At 48.2% G+C, this 21,242-nt stretch overlaps 1 protein-coding gene across 2 annotated transcripts in view; it reads left to right on the top strand.

Moving 5' to 3' along the window:
- LOC144133432 (potassium voltage-gated channel protein eag-like) overlaps positions 1-16,930 on the top strand; it is a 120,894-nt gene extending 103,964 nt beyond the window's left edge. For both annotated transcript variants that reach the window (XM_077666526.1, XM_077666525.1), the window contains exons 5-10: positions 295-481; positions 961-1,181; positions 1,916-2,344; positions 9,099-9,332; positions 11,090-11,302; positions 14,784-16,930. In XM_077666526.1, coding sequence (XP_077522652.1) covers positions 295-481; positions 961-1,181; positions 1,916-2,344; positions 9,099-9,332; positions 11,090-11,302; positions 14,784-15,677 — 2,178 coding nt within the window. In that variant the 3' untranslated portion in view covers positions 15,678-16,930. The remainder of the gene's footprint in view (positions 1-294; positions 482-960; positions 1,182-1,915; positions 2,345-9,098; positions 9,333-11,089; positions 11,303-14,783) is intronic.
- The last annotated feature ends 4,312 nt before the right edge of the window (positions 16,931-21,242 follow it).

Raw genomic sequence — 21,242 nt, 5'->3', positions numbered from 1 at the left:
CTATTATAAAAGGAAGTGGGGAGTGTGTTGGAAGACATCTTACTCCCTTTTCACTCTTTTCTGTTCAGTGTGTACAGTTCCATAGAGTTACTGTGTGCTTCTTACGGTTAAGGACGTTGACCGCCGAACATTGTTCCATTTACCTCTGGGCTAACATGTTTGTGACATGACTATGATTTCTTGCTTTTCACCGCGCATCGCGACAGAGACCGAAGTAAATCGCGACATGAGTTTGTGCTGAGACCAAGAGGTTGGGCGGAGCGAAGGGTTGACGGCGTCCGCTGGCGTCCGCAGGTCCGCTACGTGAACGACTCTCACCATGGCCTGAAGGCGGAGCTTTATGGCGGGCCTCCCCGCGGAACCATGTATGTGACGTCACTCTACTACACCATGACGTGCATGACGAGCGTCGGCTTCGGCAACGTGGCCGCGGAGACCGACAACGAGAAAGTCTTCACTATCTGCATGATGATCATTGGAGGTGAGCGAACGCAGCCTTGCGTCTATATGGTTTAGTCTTTGTACCCGGAGTAACAGGGCGATACCGTAATGAACAATGTTCAGTAGTGATTGAATGTCGCTATGAACGTCACAACTTACAACGGTTTAACGAACGAGAGCCTCTCGAGTTCTCCGGCTCCTTGTCTTTGGTAGGCTGTTCAACTATCCATTCACCCCACGTATGCAAAATACCAGTCGAATACTGTTACATGCCCCTTTTCTGGTCGTGGTCGAGATGTGCGACTGTATATGGTCGTGACTAGTGCGTTCTACGTATCTCAAGTGCTCACAGCAAGGCTCTTGTCACAACGCACGAGGGAGACTAATGCAAATCGATACAGAAATGCGGTCGTGCAGGATCATGCAAGCGCAGCTCTGTTAGAACGTTCAGCTAGTACTTAGGGGTGTATCTTGGTCCCGGGGTGCCACTTTCGTGATTCCCATCTCGCCCACTCGCAGCGCTGCTGTACGCGACCATCTTCGGCCACGTGACGACCATCATCCAGCAGATGACGTCGGCGACAGCGCGCTACCACGAAATGCTGAACAACGTGCGCGAATTCATGAAGTTGCACGAGGTTCCGCGGGCTCTAAGTGAGCGCGTCATGGACTACGTGGTCTCCACCTGGGCCATGAGCAAGGGTATCGACACAAAGAAGGTGCTCAGCTACTGCCCGAAGGTACAGAGGCTCTTCCTTCTCCTATTTATTCTTCGCTTTCTTTCTTTATTTATTTATTTATTTCTTCTTTTCTTTCTTTCTTTTCTTCCTTCTTTCTTCCTTCCTTTCTTTCTTTTTCCTTTCTTTGTTTCTTTCTTTTCTTTCTTTTTTCTTTCCTTCCTTCTTTCCTTCTTTCTTCCTTCTTTTTCTCTTTTTTTCTTTCCTTTTTTCTTTTTCCTTCCTTTCTTTCTTTCTTTCTTTCTTCCTTCGTTCCTTTGTTTCTTTCTTTCTATCCTCCTTTCTTTGTTTCTTTCTTTCTTTTCCTCTTTCTTTCTTTATTTCTTTTTCCTTCCTTCTTTCCTTCTTTCTTCCTTCTTTTTCTCTTCTTTTCTTTCCTTTTTTCTTTTTCCTTCGTTCCTTCCTTTCTTTCTTTCTTTCTTCCTTCGTTCCTTTGTTTCTTTCTTTCTATCCTCCTTTCTTTGTTTCTTTCTTTCTTTTCCTCTTTCTTTATTTCTTTTTCCTTTCTTCCTTTCTTTTTCCTCTTTCTTTCTTCATTTCTTCCTTTCTTCCTTTCGTTCTTTCTTTCTTTCTTCCTTTCCTTGTTCCTTCCTTTTCTTCTTTCTTTGTTTCTTTCTTTCTTCCTTTCTTTGTTTCTTTTTTTCCTTTCTTTGTTTCTTTCTTTTATGAATGAATGAATGACGTTCTCCTCGGACTTGTAAACTGTGTTCACGATCTCTGGACGCCTTCGTACCCAGGACATGACGGCGGACATTTGCGTGCACCTGAACCGCAAGGTGTTCAACGAGCACCCGGCCTTCCGGCTCGCGAGCGACGGCTGCCTGCGCGCGCTGGCCATGTACTTCAGCATGGACCACTCGGCGCCCGGTGACCTGCTCTACCACACGGGCGAGAGCATCGACACGCTCTCTTTCGTGGTCGCCGGTTCGCTGGAAGTGGTCCAGGACGACGAAGTCGTGGCCATCCTCGGCCGGGGCGACGTCTTCGGAGATGCCTTCTGGAAGGAGCCCACAATCGGGCAGTCGTGCGCCAACGTGCGCGCACTCACCTACTGCGACCTGCACTCCATCAAGCGCGACAAGCTGCTCGAAGTGCTCAACTTCTACCACGCATTTGCAAACTCCTTCGCGCGCAACCTCCTGCTCACATACAACCTCAGGCACAGGGTGAGTGTCTCTTTCGCTCTCTCTCTCTCTTTCCCTTTGCAGTGATTTAAAAGCGATGGCCATATCCGGGTGGTTTTCCGGAGCTTACAACGCCGGCCTTCGTAGTCAGCGTCGCAGTGTCCTCGTTAGTTCGAACTCGCTTAATTCGAACTTCCGGTTTACCTGAAATGATGATTTGGTCCCGTCAATACCGAGTGTATTAAAAGTGTTCTCTTAGCTCCAAATTCCGCATAACTGAAACAAATAGTCGGTCCCCTTTGTGCTCAAATTACAGAGAGTCGCCGGAAGGTTTTATTTTTCTCATCGAAAAAAAAATTAAGAACGCATACTTTGAGCAAATTGTATTTCTTGAGTCATGATATTTTCCGCTAAGTGGAAAATATGCGAAATTCTGCCGGCCGGAAATGTTTGAAATGCGTCAGGTTTGGAAATAGTTTGAAGCAACGGCAGTGTGGTGATATTATCCGCTTTACTTAGCTAGCACGGAAAGCAGGGTCTAAAAGGCGTCTCGTGGTGAGTATAAGTTATAAAATAGCCACACGGTAAACGCACAAACTGAGCAGCAGATAATGAACGTTTGTTTTTTAGCAGGCATCTGCTGATTGGAGGTTTAGAATCCTGAAATAAAGGTAACTTAAGCTCCTATAAAGCGTGCACTACTGCATAAAAACTGATTGTGCAACAAAGCCAACTTTACAAACCTCTGGGTGAAGTATACCCATAGTGAAGAAAGTTAATCGTCGGAATTAGTGATTTTCTCCAACAAACAGTGGGCACCAAATAATCCCACTGAATTGTGAAGGAATCAAATAGAGTTATCGGTAAAGGATTGAAAATGGAAAGGGACAAAGAAAGGACCATCAATTAATGTTACGCGCCAAGACCCAATTCTTTGGCTAGCTCGTCGCCGCATAGAACGACAGAATCAGCATAACTTCCTTTGGCTATCTCAGCAAATAGTGCGGCTTTAAGAAATGCGTTATTCTTCTCTTTTTTTGTTGTGGCTAGTAAGTTTGATCTATTAATTTCAAAAATGTCTCTAAATCCGAAATTCTATCCAGTATTAGCTAATGTATGTACAGTACTCACGGATTGAAATAGGACATTCGAAGCGCAAGCCTTGCAGTGCCACGCAGGCATGTGGTAAACCACAGGCCGGCTCGTTGGCGACTGGAAGGAACAATTCTGCTTTGTAGATGTTCTCCCCCTCGCGCCATACCACAATGCACCACCTTGGTTCCATGAGCATCTACGGGCGGCGCTCCATGAAGCGACGGCCACGCGCTCCGAATGTCCTATTTCAATCCGTGAGTACTGTACATATTTTGTGATTCTTATAAAAGCAGTCGCACGGTCCTCATGAAACCTCGACACTTTACAGAAAGTTGTTTGAGGTTAGCCTTCTGCAGAAATGCCGGAATGGTAGCTGATTACAAAATTAACTAAAGCAGATCCCTTGAACTGTACAAACTTTTTAACGTGATTTTTCGTTTAGAAGACAAGAGAAAAAAAGTGCTTAACTCAGTGGCATGGGTAATATCAAGAAACAGCGAGCAGTCTCACCTACATAAAAGCGTAAAAAATTTCGTCTCCAGAAAGGAAAAATATATTTAAATTCTAGAAACTAAATCCTGAGGCGGACCTGAAGCTTTATAGAAAAAACGCTGGCACGCTTCACGTGATCCAGGACAACTAACTCGGCAAAATGAGGGCAAATCGAATTATTCGGCACGATACGAAGCGGACATTTTGCGGGGGGGGGGGGGGGGGGGGAGGGGGGGGATAAGAAAGACAGGGGGAGGAGAGAAGAGGACGGGGCGGTTCATCATTGCGAAAGCCTGGTGGTGATGGTCAGTTAACAGTCGTTTGTGGTCGTGGACACAGACACAGCCTTCTCCGTTCTCCTCCGCTACGCGACGAAAGGCTGATGACGATGACGATATCCTCGCGAGAACGTGCCGCCTCGTTTCGTCGCTTCCCTGTAATTACGGCTCCTCGCATCGCGCCTTCTATTTATAGCCCTCGCCAGCGACGACGTGTCTTTTTGACTGCCCCGACTGACCTGACCCTTTCCAAAAAAAAAGAAGAGCACAGACAGAGAGACGCACTGCGATCAACCCAAAAGCTCGCGTCGCGGCTTCTCTCCGGCCCTTGACCCGGTCCGGCGTCGCACCCCTGGCCCGAATCGCTCGGCTATGTCGGCGCCCTCTCTCCCTTCCTCTCTGTCTCTCTCCCTCTACCTTGACGAGCGAAGAGAAAGGGGGCCATGGTCGACGAGCGAAAAGAACAGGGCCATGGTCGAGGGATGTCCTTGCCTTCGTCGTATCGCCAGCCGCCGCTGCCACTCCGGCTATGTAGTCGTCGTCTTAGGCGACGGCGACTAAAGGGATTTCCTATGCGTGGACACTTCGGCACGCGAGGCGGATTCTTTTTCCCCCTCATACCACGGAAGGGGTTTAGAGGGAGAGGAGATTTTGCCGCCATTACGCATCGCTTTGTCTCTCTCCCTCTCTCTCTAGGGCGCGGTCTGTCCTCTCGCTGCGAGGCATTTCTTTCTCCTGCTCCTCCCTTTCCTCCTCCTCCTCCTGTTGCCCTTTCGTGTTTTTCTGCTCGCGAAGCCGTCTTGCTTTATCTGCCGCCTTACCTTTCTATTGTTTTGCTCGGCGCGCGTTAAATGAGGCCTCGTCGTACAGCGCTTGCAGTGGAAGGCGCCGCAGTAGAAAGCTGGAAAGGCAACAAACGTGCTTGGGTGCCCTAAAGCAAGTGCTGAACCGATAATTGCAGCTGGATATTTCTTCTTGTCTTCCACCTTGTTTTACTTCTGATTTTTTTTCTAATTTTACTGATGTCCCACCTGTTCTGCGAGCCGGTCTTGAGGTCGGTGGAGCCCAAGTCTGTCTGCATCATCACTCTGTTAGCCGGGTCCTGTTCGAGCTATGAGCTCACTTACTCTCATCTGACCTCCAGTCAACAACTATAAACATGTTATTTCATTTTTAAAAAAATGCGGCTTATTCAAGTTCACTTGGGTTCTTGGTGAAAATATAAACTAACAACCAATAATTGGTAGGAAGTTCTAACACGGAATCCACACCGCGTGTGGTCGCCAACTTTCCGCTGGGTTCGTTGACCCTTTTCATCGGTTATCGCCACCAGCTTCTTAGCCCCTGCCATTGTGAAGCCCAAACCTTCTGTCTTGGAGGCCCACAGATTGGAAGTTTGATTCCCGACACGATAAGTATTCCGTGATCCCTCTTCCTTTATTAAACCAAAGATGTCGCCGCTGCAACGTTTCCTATCTAGACTCTGCGCAAATCCTTCACGATAGTCGACGAAAGCTTGAATACGTGCTTGACTGAACCAGGGATGATCATCGGTTGTTTAATGCTAGCTGCGCCAAATTAATTATAGTGCGTTCACGTCTCCCGAAAATCCCACATTTTCTCTCCGACCAAGTTTTCTTACCATTTCCCCAGCTACGTTGCTCGTCCGTCCGCTACCACCATTCGACGCCATTAATACTCCCTCTTTTGGCGCAACGTGCAGAACTCCAGAGCGCACGAATGATATTCGATGACGTCACTGCACCCTATAGGCGCCGCAGTACTTTATTCTTCCCGGCTTTGGCACTCCGTAGTTTCTTGTGGTCAGCAGACGGTGGCGGCTCCTATGAGCCGCGCTCTGATCTATTTGTGCCGCCCTGTGCGTTTTCTTTTCTGTCTTTTGAAAAGTCTTGAGTAATTCTCCATAAATCCACAACTGGCGCGACAATCAGTTATCGCCAAGCTTCGAGAGTGACGGAATTTAGAACATACGCCTTGTGTGGAATTCCACTACTGCGTGGTACTACATTCAGAACGCCTCGTGGTAGACCGAAGCTGCACCTGTCGTCCGCATCCTTTTTTAATCAGTTCCTTGCATGACAAGCGAGAAATTTCAAAGCTAAAGACATCTGAATAAAGCTTCTTATAATTGGTTGCTACTCCATGTCCAGAAAAAAATTTAATGTTAGAATATTGCAAGATACTGTTATGGAAATATTGAAGGTAATGGTCCATTCTTCCGACGCTTAGCACAATATTTCTTGTAAAATTTTTCCATTGCTCGCATCGAGTAGTTAAAACTGCCTTAGAAAACGAGTGTGTAACGTTTCTAACAACAGCGAAAACATTAATGGCTAAAGAATGCAAGGTTGTCGAATGGAGATCTGCGGATATATTTATTGGTATAGTGAAATATTACAATATATAAAAAAACTGCGTTCATAAATTCTTTCCCGTTGAAAAAATGCTTTTGTCCAGAATTGCTGGGTATGTCAGAACATAATGTAGACGCGGATTTAATAACAAAATTTGCCAAATAACGAACGAGCCGCATGCATATGCATATGCACATGCACTTTGTATAAGCAATGGCTTATGACATCGAGCCTACCAGAAGCTTAGAAGAACGCAAACATTATCTTAATTCATAAGAAAGGAGACGCCGAAGAGATGGAAAATTAGACCGATCAGCTTACTGTCCGTTGCCTACAAGGTATTTACTAAGGTAATCGCTAACAGACTCTGGCCAACCTTAGACTTTTAAATCTGCTAAATGATCAGGCAGGCTTTCGTAAAAGAAATTACACAATGGGTCATATCCACACTATCAGTCAGGTAATACAGAAATGCGCAGAATATAACCAACCCCTATGTATAGCCTTCATTGATTATGAGAAAGCATTTGACTCAGAGGAAACCTTAGCAGTCATGCAGGCATTGCGGGACCAGGTTGTAGAAGAGTCTCACGTAAAAATACTGGAAGATATCTATAACAACTGCACAGGTACCATAGTGCTCCATAAACTCAGCAATAAAACTCCACTAAGGAAGGGTGTCAGGCAGGGAGACACGATCTCGCCAGTGCTATTTACCACCTGTTTACGGGAAGTGTTCAGAGGCCTGGATTGGGAACAGTTGGGGAGAGACCTTTGCTCTGCAGCGGGCGCAGTCACGCTGGGGATGACGATAGTGATGCGTCACCTGACCTGGTCACCACGTAAGAGTCTCAAAACACGACACGTTCGGCGAGGCACGGTTGTTGCCTTCCAAAGCTCTCTTTGCCTTATATACCTGCGCGCGTTTGACGTGAGAGCCGCTCCGGGCCCGGGGGTATCGATTGGACGGGCCGCTGTTTTACCGCGGACGCGCGCGCTGCTATCGCGAAGGTTTTCGCTTGGTCGCAGCCTCAAGCCTGGAAGCGGACCACGCTGTGAGCTTTATTTCGGGCAGTCCGTCGTCGGCTAACCGCGTGTCAGGCCGCTGTTTCCTTTCTTTATCGCTCTCGTTGCATCGCAGTTCGTGGGTCCCTGTATCGCTTTTTAGGTGCCTGACGGGGCAGAAGGCGAAGGACTCGTGCGAGGTTTGCTCGTCATGGGCTGCGTAGTTTGCGTAGTTTCAGTTTACCTACCGAGTGATATCTGCGCTTTTAAACTTTGTTTTCTGACTGAGTGTTGCCTTGAACAGCTAAGGACGTCTACAATCGCGTTTTTGTTTTCAGTAATAACAACGGCGTATTTTGGCTCCTTGTTATGCTGTGCATGTTATGAATTGTTCCGCAGATCCTGTCATATGTTGATTAACGGCCTAATTGTAAAAATACAGGCACAAAACAGTAGAAAATAAAGTCCTAGCTCTTGGGCTTGTCTCTATTGTGTAAGGCAAGTAGTGCACTCTGTCGCTCCTTCACTCTACGCGTAGCTGCCCCGGCAGCCCGGTGGCTTTGGCGTTCTGCTAATTATGACGAGGTCGTGGGTTCGACGCCGGCTCTGTTTCGGCGCGCGCTAAATGAGAAAACGCTCGAACGCTGAGTTATATGTGCGCGTTAAAAGTGAGTCCCTGTATGTCTACGTTCTCAGCCCTCTGCTTTGTCGTCCCTCACAGGCTTTAGATACAGGATTGGGTTCAAAACCAATTTTCTTCTCACTATAATTAGCGGCTCTTACCCTACATCCTCATTTTGTTGTATCTCAACTCCTTGTCTTCTCATTTATTGGCTGAAGAGAAGTGAGGTCACCTCACCTGATCATTCTTATTGGTTCGAGAGAGGTGACATCACCAGAGCCGATAATTTCCATTGCCTGTATAGAAATAATGTTCCCAGACCGGAACTCACGTCACTCCCGGTAGAGGTATCTGCAGCCGCTAATGCTGTCGCGTTGCTAACTCATAAGACAATTAAGTGCCTCTATGAATTTTTAATCATGTCTTTTATGAACCTTATTTGTTATTTTCCTTTATCTCATTTAATCTTATGCCGTCTTTGCCAGAAATGCTCTGGAGATTCAGTGGCGTAACACTAAGAGAAATCGCCTGCGTCAGATAGGGGCCAGTCTCTTGTCCCATAGTGTTTGCGTTGTGTACTTTCCTCCTGGGCTAACGATTAATTCTGCGGTGGATGTCGCAGGGATCAAACACGGGGTAATGACATCCTAGTCGAAATCAAGAAGAAGAAGTGGGCTTGGGCAGGACATGTAATTCGAAGGCAAGGTAACCGCTGGTCGTTAAGGGTAATTGAGTGGATTCCAAGCGGAGCCAAGCGCAGCAGGAGGTGGCAGAAGGTTAGGTGGGCGGATGAGATTAAGAAGTTTGTGGGGATACGGTGGCCACAGCTGGCACAGGACAGGGTTAATTGCGGAGGAGGCATAGGAGAAACCTTTGTCCTACAGTGATGTTGTCGATGATGATGATGACGATGATGATGGATGTCGCAGCTCATCTTCCGCAAGGTGTCTGACGTGAAGCGCGAGAAGGAGCTCGCGGAGCGGCGCAAGCACGAGCCGCTCCAGGAACTGTCCCAGGACCACCTGGTGCGCAAGATCTTCTCCAAGTTCCGCAAGAACGGCTCGGCCGCCGCCAGCGCGGCCACCACCCCCGGCGACCACCACCGGTCCCCGGCGTCGCCGCTCGCCATCCTGCCCTCGCCCGACGTCGAGAAGGGCGCCCTGGTATGCATAACGGACTGTGGAGAGAAAAAAAACTAAAGCTAACTAAGAGAGCCGATAACCCCGTGTAGACTAACTGTACTGCCGCAGCCATTAGTCTATAAAAGGCAAACCACTGTTCCCTTAGAGTCAATCCGGAAAGACAGGGGGTACTCTCGCTACGGACTAAATGTGTAACTACTGCTCCCTTAGAGAACAACTGCGAGGGGGCGTCAGCCACAGTTAGTATTTCCACGGACTAGGCATTCGTCGTGGGTAGCAAGTGTTGATGTAAGCCCCATTGGCTGCAGAGAAGGGACGTCACCAGGCCGGAGCATTCCCATTGGCTGGATGGAAGTAGTGTCACCACACCGTGACGTCAGCGGAAGTGACGTCAATTCCGGTAAAGGCGTCAACAGCTGCCAATGCTATAGTAGTGCCGAAACATAATGAAATTAGATGCCCTCGTAAAAGGAAAGGAGAGGAAGGAGAATAGAAATGAGAGGAAGAAAGTGAGAACAGACAAACCGATGCACTCTCTGTTCTCGCCGTCTGTTCTGCCGGTGCCCCAGCCGCCCTCTCTGACTGGGGTCCTCTGGGCACCCCGTCGCCTTCTGTCATCTGACGTGTATAAACCGGCTCAAAAAACACAAGGTCTCTCCTGATGTAACTAAAAATTCACACACAACTATCGTAAGTCCTAAATTCATCTATCTCACTGCGGTGACGAGTGGAATCTCGCGAAGTTGGTCCGATGCTAATTAAAGAGCCCCATGAAGCAGACACTCGTATCTGCTCTCTCCTGTCAAATCGTATTTACCAACCTTCGTGGCTTTTGCGCTAGCCCAGGAAAGTAAAGGGGTGTCATTGGTCACCTGTCTTGTACAAGAAGGCATGAAAGCACTGTCTCGTGTATGCCTTCAAGATAGAAGGCGGGAACGACGCGGAGTGTGGGGCAGTGTCTTCCGATGATGGCGGGCGTCGCCCGTGCTCCACCTAGCCTGCCACGGTTAGTCCTAATACTCTAGCAGCGGCGAAAATCTCCGCCGTCAGGAACGGGTGTCTTAAACCGTCTTCAACAGAGTTTGCCCCCCGAACTTCAGCATATTTTTTCACGGTTAAGCGACAGAACAGTTTTGCGGTGACATTCACCTGAGCGCTGCCGTACGACTACAAAAAAGGGCGACCAACTGGTTGATGTGGAGGAAATGCGAGAGCATTATTAGCTTCATTCTCTTCCTTTGGACCATCGTTCTGCAGCCTTTAGCACGAACTGTATCACTAAGACCACTACAGCTACTTGTAACTTCACTAAGCCACTATCTTCACTAGAATCGAATCCCTTATCACCTGTCACTGAATTGTCCTTACCAAGTTGCTAGCGATTGGTGTTTCATTATAGCAGGTGTTTCATTATAACCAGTGTTTCATTATAAGTGGGGTTCTATTATAGCCGGTATTTCGTTATAGCCGGTGTTATAGCGGGCAGGTTGAGAGCGGGAGCTAACCCTAAACGCCACCTATCACGGATAGCAGGCGGAGGCGTAACACAGATGCCGACACCGGACAGTTTTGCCGTCATGGCCCTCCTAATGCTCTCGGATTTAAAAAATAGAAACTGTGTGCAACTTCCTCCAATTCCCTTTGTTCAAGAAAGAGTCCGACTGGTCCTAGTACAGAACGCGGAAACACTGCCATATATTGCTGCAATCCCTTGGCCAAATGGGCTGACCAGGAAGGGAAGCGTATTGCTAGAAGAGATGCCTTCCCCGTGCGCGCAGGTCCGTCCGGCGTCCCAGGTGCCGGCGATCGTGGCGAGCACCCACGACAGCTCGGCACAGCCGTCGGCCAAGGTGGTGCACATCTCGGAGGCCCCGCCCACCTCCACGCACGCGCCCAAGCTCTCCCGCTGGGCGGCGCTGCGATCGGACTCCGTCGCGACCGGCAGTGACAACAAGGAGAACCAGCCGGCGGACAACGCGCAGCCCCACCAGGTATTAGAGCACCCCACCCGTAGTTGCCAGGTTTTAAAACAGTGCTTGCGCGAAATTTGGCCTCCTTTCGTTTTTCCAGCGTCTGTGAGTAGCTAATGACCCAATGAAAAAGAACCTGAGCTGTTTTAAAATGTGATGAATGGCTGATTAATTATTTTGGCAAGTTTTCGCTCTTATTGCGGAAAGCACCGAGTACACCATGGTGCTTTATTGGCTACTGCTAGTGACGTGTGCACGCAAACCGCGTCAGTAATTTTGGCCTAGTGGCTCGAGCATCCACCTCGCATTCGGGACGTTCGAAGTTCGATCCCCATTGCCGCCGGCTACCCACGGGGTACGAGCTTTCATCTAGCTGGCCTCAGGCTCAGCTTTTTTGGGGTGAAATTCTTGGCAAGAGGGTCTTGGACGAAACCTTGTGTTGACGGGTCAGTGATTCGTTCCACCATCAAAAAATTTAAACACACCTCGTGCGGTACAGCCCACTTGTGGGCCTTTATTTTTGTGGAGGCAAGGGGGGGGGGGGGGGGATGCTGACCAGCGATCGTATCGAGGACCAAAGAGCCCTCATAAAACAGGTCCGTCTGACAGCGCAAGCCAGTGGAGCCCTGGAATGAGGACCCCACCCACAAGCCTGAAGAAACATTCCTCTGATTTTAATCATTAAAGTTTACCTGCCTACCTACCTACAAGGGCAACACTGCAGCACCTGAGAATTGCATGCCTCAAAAGACAAATAAATAAATATAGAAAGAAAAGGAGATAAAGAAAAGAAACCGCCGACACGTTGCTTACAGGAATAGGCCGGCCCCTAGCGACAGCACCCCTCGCTGGCAAGGTCACAGAAGCTCACAAACTCCGCATACTGCATCGTCGACCAATCAATGTACAGGGCCTCCTATAGCTTTAACGCGAACGCATGTGGGGATATGGAAGCCGGCCTTCCATCCAGCTCCGAGGGAGCGGCATCATCGCTCGCTGACCGAGCAGGGGTCCGGCTCAACGGAAGGCAGGGGAACGACAAGGCGTGTTCACTCAGGTATTATTTATTGCCCATGCAAATAATACACATAGCGGGCCACCTAGCTACAAAACATCAACGAGATAATCCTCGCAAGGAGAAGGCTACCCAAGAAGGGCTTCCGACTTACCGGCTGGGGCACGGGCGAGGCTTCGGCGGCGAGCGGTTGTCCACACGGTGAATGGCGGCTGTGTGCGACGGGCTCACCCGTGTGCGCCGCACTCAGGCAATGCTAAGGAGCCTGCATGCTACATTGCCGCCAAGCCTACCAGGGGAGGCAGCGAGGTCGTGCTGTCGGCCTCCTATTTTTCATCTCGCCTATAGACCGCGCTCAGAAAGTCTGCCCGATGTTCGCGCGCACAAAAAGGTGTCGAAGCTCTCCTCTCCTTTTGGTCATAAACGATTGGAATTCTTTCCCATCCAGTATTGTGGTGTAGCGACCCGCGCGGCTGGCAGTGCGCGTGCTGCCGAGAAGTGTCCCCATGGCACGCACTGGAGAGAACGCTTGAGACCTTGGCCTGGGCCGGACGCTGCCGCCGCCGCTCCGCTATTGTCTACTCTCCGGCAGCCCACAATAAATGTGGCCGCGGTCGCTAACCTGGGCGACCTCCACAGTGGCAATACCAGACTTGCCATAGTTTCAATCATAATTGCCAGCTTTTGTTGCCTCAAAAACGAGGGTTTGGTACAGACCCAAACAAGAAGGAACTCATCCAGGTCAATCTCAAGCGGCTCATAAATATAGAGGAGTCTGTGAGAAAAAAAATCACGAATTTTGAGAGATCTTGAGGAAATCGGAATGAAAATCAAGGGAACAAACTGTTGTTGGTTGAATAACTAGATTCAAAAGAAATAATGTTTTTTTTCCCTCGCTCTTTCTGAAATGTTACTTCTCTTGCCAGTAATGTGTTTGCAGTATCTGTGCTAACAGTCTCCTGTAAGCTTCAAGTTAATTCACGTGTAGTGCAATTGCTTAATCTTAGTGCAATTGCTTACTCGCGTATTGTGTGTCATTTATTGAAATTTTTCTTCTTTAAAGAAGTTCAGATATGCGTTATTGCTCCTTTTGCACATTGCTGTGCCCCTTTCCTTTATTTTTCTTTCGTTTTTGTCTTCTGTGATCATGCTCATGTTTTAATCAGTCCCCTCCCCCCCTCCCCCTATGTAATGCCCTGCAGGGCCCTTAGGGTACCTTTAATAATTAATTAATTAATTACCGCTTGTGTCAGTGCCCGGAATCAGATCAGGATGTGTCAAAGGCGGCGGAAGTTTGAAATCTCACCTTCCGTGACGTCATTACCAAGATTCTCCACACTTCTATGACGCTTTCAGGGGAAGCGTAAACATAGCCGCCGCTTTAACCGACAATTACAACTCCATTTTGAATGCTAGAGCAAAAACTTGTCACACTTTACCTACAAGCTTCTTAAGTTCGTATCCTTGAATATCGTAGAATTCTCAGAAAGTAGTTCAACTTCACCTTTGAATATATGCGATGCTGACACAAGTCTAAGGCCTCAATTTGCAAGATCACTAGCTGAAAGAGACCTGCGCACTTTATGTGACAATCAGCCTGTAGGTGTGTACAGTACAGTAAACATGGTTACCATTACTCTTTTTCTGTAATGAAAGCAAGAAGCCGACCTAGGTTCGATTCTGCCTATATTTCAGTAAAAACGGTTATGCTCAAGCGGCTTCTGTTTATGTAAAGCACTACGTGTCAAACGTGTCGGAATCGTTTCGCATACTCCGTAATGACTGTGCGCGGAAGTGTAGCTATGTTGAGGATTGGAGCATGACTGGAGCACGAGAAAATAAAGCTATTGGACACTTTATATGCGGATGCATGCAGTGTAAATTCTCAAATACAGGTTACTGTGTTATAATGCCCGATGATGTTGTTTGTCTTTTCGTGCACAATGTTTATTCTTGTTATCGCCTAAATGCGAATGGCCTTTGCTTAAATCTTCGCATCGCCGACCTTATCAGGGATAAAATATGACCTCCTTGCTTGCGTTCTGTGATTAACTTCCTGGTCGTAGAGAGTAGTTTGGCGCTGTTTCGTTGCGCTATCACGTTAACCTCTTTTTTTCGTCGACGCATCAAATTTAAGAGCCATATTAACTCATATTTCTCTCAAAATCCGCCAGATTTGTACCAGAATGTGAAAGATGCAAGAAAGCGAACCTATCTTCATATTTGGTTTCAAGTCATCGCTCATTTGGCTGTGAATATTCTTCAAAAAACAGTGCCTTTTAATCCACTCATTTTCCAACTTGTCCGCGTCAACTGAGACAGCAGGAAAAGTTGAGGTCTTCGTTTGCCCTCGCCTGTTCACGATGCCTCCCTCTGCTTTGTATGAACAAGGCCAAACCAAAATTCTAACTCGGCTTTTCCTGCCCTTGTGGCAAAATGTTGCGGCTCATGCAATGATTAAGCTGATATCTTATACTGTCCCTGAAGGTAACCGTCAAGCCCAGCGTTCCGGCAGTTGCTGCGCCTGCCGCGCCTCCCAAGGAACTGCCCGCCCCCACCACCGTGCTGGTGCCTCCGGCAAGACCTACCGTGTCCAGCTCAGGATCTAACGGCGCCGTGCCGTTACGGGGCCTATCCAAGTGGGCCAAGAGTATGAGCTCCAAGCACGAGACCATCGAGGAAGCCTCTGAGCTCGAAAACTCGAGCCCGGGCAAAGGCAGCGAGCCTGAAGACCCGCCGCCCCGCCACCACCAACAACAGCAGCACCCGCCGCCACATCAGCAACAGCACCAGCAACAACAGCAGCAACCTCCACAGAGGCCACCCCCACTACCTCCTCTAGAAGCACCGCCGTCTCAGCCCTCCGAGAGCCTACTGTCTCCAAGGGCCGGCGGACGAGACTACCAGCAGCTCCTGGCCAATCTGATGGACATGCGAGTAGACCTCAAGATGGAGATCCAGAGGCTGCACACCAAGGTGTCCAGGATAGACGATCACCTCATGGAACTGCTCAAGAACGCGGGAAGCGGAGGAAGCGGCCCATCCTCGCCCCCCAGGGGCGATCTTCCTCAGGAGGCCGGGGACGTCGCCGCTGCTGCAACAGCCGGCGGGCCCGAAGCGTCGACGTCATCGTGTACCAGGCGCGCCGGCGGCAAGACTTCCAGGGACGACGGCGGCAAGAGCCGCAGCCACTCGCTCAAGCGCAAGTCCAGCCACAAGACGAAAGCGTCGACTTCCGAGGGCGCCAGGGACAAGGCGACGACGGCCCCCACAGACTCTGCCGCGGTGCGTGCCATGCTCGAGAGTGAAATCGCGGAGCAGGACACTGAGTGTAGCCAACTTCCCGGAAAGGACGCGTCTCCGCAGGACAAGCAGCAATAATGCCGTGCGCGCCAATCTGTGACTCTGAAGACTGCGACATCTGGTCGCCTGTGGGCAACCCATAGCTCCGAGAATCCACCGGCTGTAGTGGGACCATAGGTTCAGTCCTTAGAAGAAGGAGTCACGGTGTGAGGAAGGTGGAGTTGGCAAACCGCCGGCGCCCAAAGGGTGCTGTCAGTCTCCTCTTATCTCCGGAGCCGCCAAGCGTTGGTCGCCACCTCGAAGAACTCGAAGGGATTGCGCTATGCATGGGTCACTCAGCCCCCAGAGGCGCCATCGCTTGGCGGCTCGCTTAACCAGAACACTACCGTACTGCCTCTTTCCGCTCTTCCGCCCGGCCTTTCGCTCAACTCGATCATTCTCACACTGTACACTAGGCAGACGACAGCGACGGAAGGACGGAGAGCCAGACATGAGAATTCATGGCCTTGCAGAGGTTTTAACGTACCGAATCCATTGTCTTGTGCTTTGTGTGTTTCAGAAGCAGTGGCATAACGATGTAGTCATTCAAATGGCAACTGTGTGACTTGGAGAGTCAGGTGCTAAACAAGACCACAATACAAGCGTTTGCTTACGCTTGCGGATACGGTGCTCAAACAGATACGACGGGCAGAACTACGAGTGATACAAAAAAGTGCTAATATTGTTGTGCGGAGGCGGATAACTCAGGGCAAAGGAAATTGGAAATTTCTGGGAAGGTATTTGTCCTGTCATCACCCTGGCTCTTCTGACGATGACCACTGTAATCATTGATTCTAGTGAGTAAATTTTCAGCCAAGCTTCGTTTTCGGAGGTCGTCGAACTGTTTACAGATGTTGTTGAAACTCAGTAAGTTGCAGTCAAAATTCTCGAGCATTGCTTCAGTACTTTTCTCTGATCAGAGAAAAGACTACATTTCGCTGAACGAGAAAATGCAAGTTTTAGTCGCATCCTGCAGCCGTATTCTGCAACGAATCTTTTCACAGGTCATTTCTTTGCCCCTTTGCTATCGGTCAGCCTCTAATTTGACAATGGAAGCGATGAGCGAAGTGTCTTATTATCGGCCACGACGCCTCAAGCAGTAGCTAGCGGTTTCGCAAAGGCAGGAAAATTAATCGTGGAAGTAAATGTTGAAAAACGTGGCAGCTAGTCTACTTAAGAGTAATCAGTACGGAAAAATATTTAAACCAAGGTTTTAAGGCACTGGGAAGTTTGAGAAACGGTGAAATTCGGGCTTGTTAGTTCATACTTCTTAGCAATAGCGAAACAGGACAAGGGACCAAGAACGAGTAGTGTCTACTCGTTCTTGGTCCCTTGTCCTGTTTCGCTATTGCTACGAAGTATAAAGTTTGCTTGACTTTAAAATTCAGATTTCTCTACGCCACCTCTATATCTGCGGCTAGACGGTCAGAGTGTCGTACGGTTCTTCGTCCTCCTGTCCTGGAATCCCTAACCTCGTTCGACGCCCAATGTCGCTCTCTATCTCTGTTCAACCGTGCAACGTTCGTGTGACTGTTGAGACTCAACGTACAGCCTGTCGCGCCTCATCACGTGCCTCATTGCTCCGTGCGGTGGTGTCGCCAACAACCAACCAATCATTGAACCCTTTGTGATCCGTGAACTGTGTGGGACCCCGAGTGGCTATAGGAACCTTACGAAACTCTATCTCTATCTCACTCTTTAGGAAAGAATAAGAATATGCAGGAAACAAGTAAGTTTCTCAACTTTTCCTCCAAGTGTTGCTGATTTTTTAAAGTGGTGTGGTTTATTTTATCTCCTGTTTTTGTTTTTAATTCTCGCATCCAACTCTCTCTCTCTTGCTGTGTGGAATACTGTTTGTGCTTTTTTTTTACTTAAGCGTTCTCACTTCCTTTCATGGGACGCAACGTATACGAGGGCATCGTGCATAGTATTAAAGATAATCGCATCTTAAGCTTATGGAGCGCAGGAAGTTTAATGACATTATTTTCTTGCATCTTTAATAATCACGAATTTATAGCATACGCATATGCGTTAAGTTCAAATCTGACATATTTCTCGAGACGATGAAGTTTTTATCAAGTGAAAAAGGATTTTTTTTTCGTTTCAAAATAATTATCAAGCGTATGTTTTACTGCACTTGTATGCATGAACTTACTGCTCTCGTTTTCTTGTATGTATAGAACCGCCGCTGAGATAGTGCAGAAGCAAAGATGTCTTTCGTTTCTACAACTTCCTCGCGTGAAACTTCCGGGTCCACTGTTTTACTTCGATGCCATTCCACTTTCGGAACTTTTGACATCACGAATAGACATAGAACATAGTGTTTTTGTTTGCTTGTTTCTTTAAGTTAATTTTCTGTGCTATTTTTATGTGTGTATGTGTGTGTGTTTTGCTCGCACACTCAGGTTCGTCCACTTCCTCGACGCGTTGAGATCTCGGCAATACTACCTTAGAGAGGAGATCACCAACATCACTTCTACCCGCGAGCTGGCAATAGCACTGCTTCTCTAGTTCGACTCTAGTAGCAAGAGCACCACTGTTCTTCAGGCATTGAAGCCTGCACTGCGAGAACCCATGAACACGTATGCATCACCTGCGTTCTCACACCAGCTTTTATTTGCTTCCATTTCCACAAATTATTTGCATTTTTTTGGCGTGTTACAGGGCATGATTTTTTTACTTACCGCTCTGCGCTTATGGCAGGTTCACATAATTAGTGCTGTGTTCCGCGACATCGTCAACCTTTCGGAAGCTAGAGAGTAGTCATTATTCGTTATCAGAAGTTATTATTAGCAGTTATTATTATTCATTATTCAGTTATAAACATTCCACGCGTGTACGAAATGTTCGGGCAAGCATGAAATTCGTATTTCCAGATCCCGTACAAGCCACACGCGCCCCGAAGTCATTCATGCAAGCTAAGCTTTTCCAGTGTAGAATGCACTCTATGCACGATAACTAAATTTGTTCATTTCTTTTTGTAGTGTATATGAACTTATCATGGTCGGAGCATGGTTACCAACCGCATCATGGAGGTCCATTTCGAAGTTAAGTCGGCGTTTACATTCGAAACTTTTCCTCGTGGCATAATAAGCTAAGGAGGGAGGGGGGGCTTATGGGTTTCGTGCAGTAACAAACCGGTGCGAGATGCTCTGAGATGCTTATAACATCTCCGTGTGCCATCATAAGGTGAAATTCACGTGGTGGTGTTGGCTGGCAGCAGACGGAACAGGAGAGTCGATGCAGAACCCTACACAAGAGTCGTTGATTTGATGGGAAATATATGCTTCCGCATACGCTCCCATCCTTTTAATTTCAATTAGCTGTGTGCCACTGCAAGCTGTGTTGGCCAACGCAACTTCCAGGGATCCGCAGAGCCAATAGGCTGCCACTACGGCCAATGGACTGCTTGCTGTTCGCGTTTTCTGGGGTACTGGAGGTCAGTAACCCTTCGGAACCCTTCGGAAGTATTTTAAGTTCATACCAGGGACCACGTCGGAAGCAGGGCTTTGCCATACAGCAATATATGGTTATATCCCCTAAGCATACGGTCGTCAGATTATAAATAACCTTATAACAGTGCAAAGAAGGGGGGCAAACACACAATACGAAGCATGACACTGTAATCTTACCCTTGTAAGATTGTATATGCTGGAATCAATCCATCTTTTTTCTGGATTATTTCATTGGTGAAGGAGATAGAGCTTTGACTCTGCTGCGGCTTACTTCAACGAAACTTTACAGTACCGCCGGTCACCGCGAAGACAGTTCTCATCACGCCACCTGCCGGCAGCAGTAGTGTCACCGGCATGTCAGTCCTCTTATTTAGTTAAATTTGGCTCATGCACGGTTGGTTGGCTTGTTGTAAAATTCACGGTGCTGAAGCTTGATTGACCAGCACGATACACCTTACACTCACTCAGCGGTTAAACTCCGCAACCCTTCATGGCTGAGGTTGCCAATATTGCGCCAACACCACGTCACCATCTTTCGAACTGATGATGACATCTGTAGTTCCGTGGTTAGTTCAGAACTATGTGCCTACAGACTGCAATCAAGGTGCGGAAGGAATTCATGCCCTTAAATCCTCCTTCCTTCGGTTTAGCAGACCCCGTTGCTTGGAAGAAAATAATTACAATAAATGCGTTGTAGCATTGTGAGAGTAGCTGTTACTACCTTCGTAATTTTTTGTGTGCTGCGGAATACTGCGCGATAACTTGTTTTATGGTTTCTTTGTTCTTTATTTCCGCGTTTTCCAATACTTTTGAACAAACGTGCTACACTATACATCAGCCAACCCAGCCTTCACATGCGCCAAGCTATCGCCGCCATTGCCTCCTTGCCCGTATAGCTTTATTACCGGCACTTATACACAGCACAGCCGCCTTTGAAGTGGCAGCTTATTCCTCGATGCAACATGTATGTACCAACGCCACGGGTAACTAACGCGACGTGATTCAAGACGAAAGTCAGAACTCTTTGATCGCATCAGTTCCGAAACTCAACACAGGACACACGCATCGCAATCCGGCGCCATGATTGGTGTAGAACTCTATGGTGAGGTCACTTGCGGAACTACTCAAAATGCCGGAAACATAGAAAAGATAACGCGCAGGGCGCCATCTGTAGCTGTCTGATCAATTAATTGGGAGTCTTTGGCCGACGGCGCAGCCAAGTAACGCTGGGCGCAGATGTGTCGTCTGCTAAAATGTCTGCTGCGCACGCAAGCGCGCTGACACGGCGGCCAAGTAGGGAGGTAGCAGGGGGGAGCCGGCTTCAAAAAATGCGACGTAACCGCATCTCCTCTTTTCTTTCCTTGCGCCATGCATACGCGAAGGCTAGTTGACTACGTCACTATAGTGAACTAGAATACGAATTCGTTATAACGCCACTCCACGCCAGGCGGCGTAACCACGAAGGTTACGCCCCTTGCGGCGTCCCGGTGAACACCTCAGTGATGGTGATGCTCAAGGCACGGAAAAGGAAGCAATCGATGCCGCTAGCCGTCACATACTGACTGGGAAACGTACTTGAGTTATTATTCAGAGTTCCTTAACTGAAGCGATCAAAGAACCTTTGAGGGAAAGCGTGTCGCGCTTGTATGCCGTATAGGAGCACAGTAGAAGTATTACATAGTCCGACTACGTCCGCTTACGAACCACGTATCGTAACTGCGTGCTGCCTCCTCCTGTACACCGAACCAGCAATTGAAAAAAAAAAGTTAAATATAAAAGTTCGGTTGCACCTTGTAGGGCTCCGCGCGAAGAAAGGGATTCCGCTTGTTGAGTGTAAACAGCGTCTTTTGTGTTCTGAGAAAGCACGCGACGAACGCGCGTTACATGCGTGCTAGTTCTAACATTGCGATTTGCAATGAAAGAAGAAGAAAAAAATTTGAGCTCTGGACGTTGCTGATATGCTACGCCCTAGCATACGACAGCAGTCATTCGACTATCATGTGACGTGATAGTTCTTACCACTTCTTGGCTTTTTAACCTTGTAATTCAAGTGTATACTCCAACGCAACAAAACAGTCTGTAGTGAAATACAGAGTACAAAGAAATGTAAGCCCTTTCGAATGTCGCCATAGAGATTTATTAGTTTAGC

Source organism: Amblyomma americanum, chromosome 5 (genome assembly GCF_052857255.1).
Source record: "Amblyomma americanum isolate KBUSLIRL-KWMA chromosome 5, ASM5285725v1, whole genome shotgun sequence".
NCBI lineage: Eukaryota > Metazoa > Arthropoda > Arachnida > Ixodida > Ixodidae > Amblyomma > Amblyomma americanum.
This window is presented reverse-complemented; position numbering and strand designations above follow the sequence as displayed.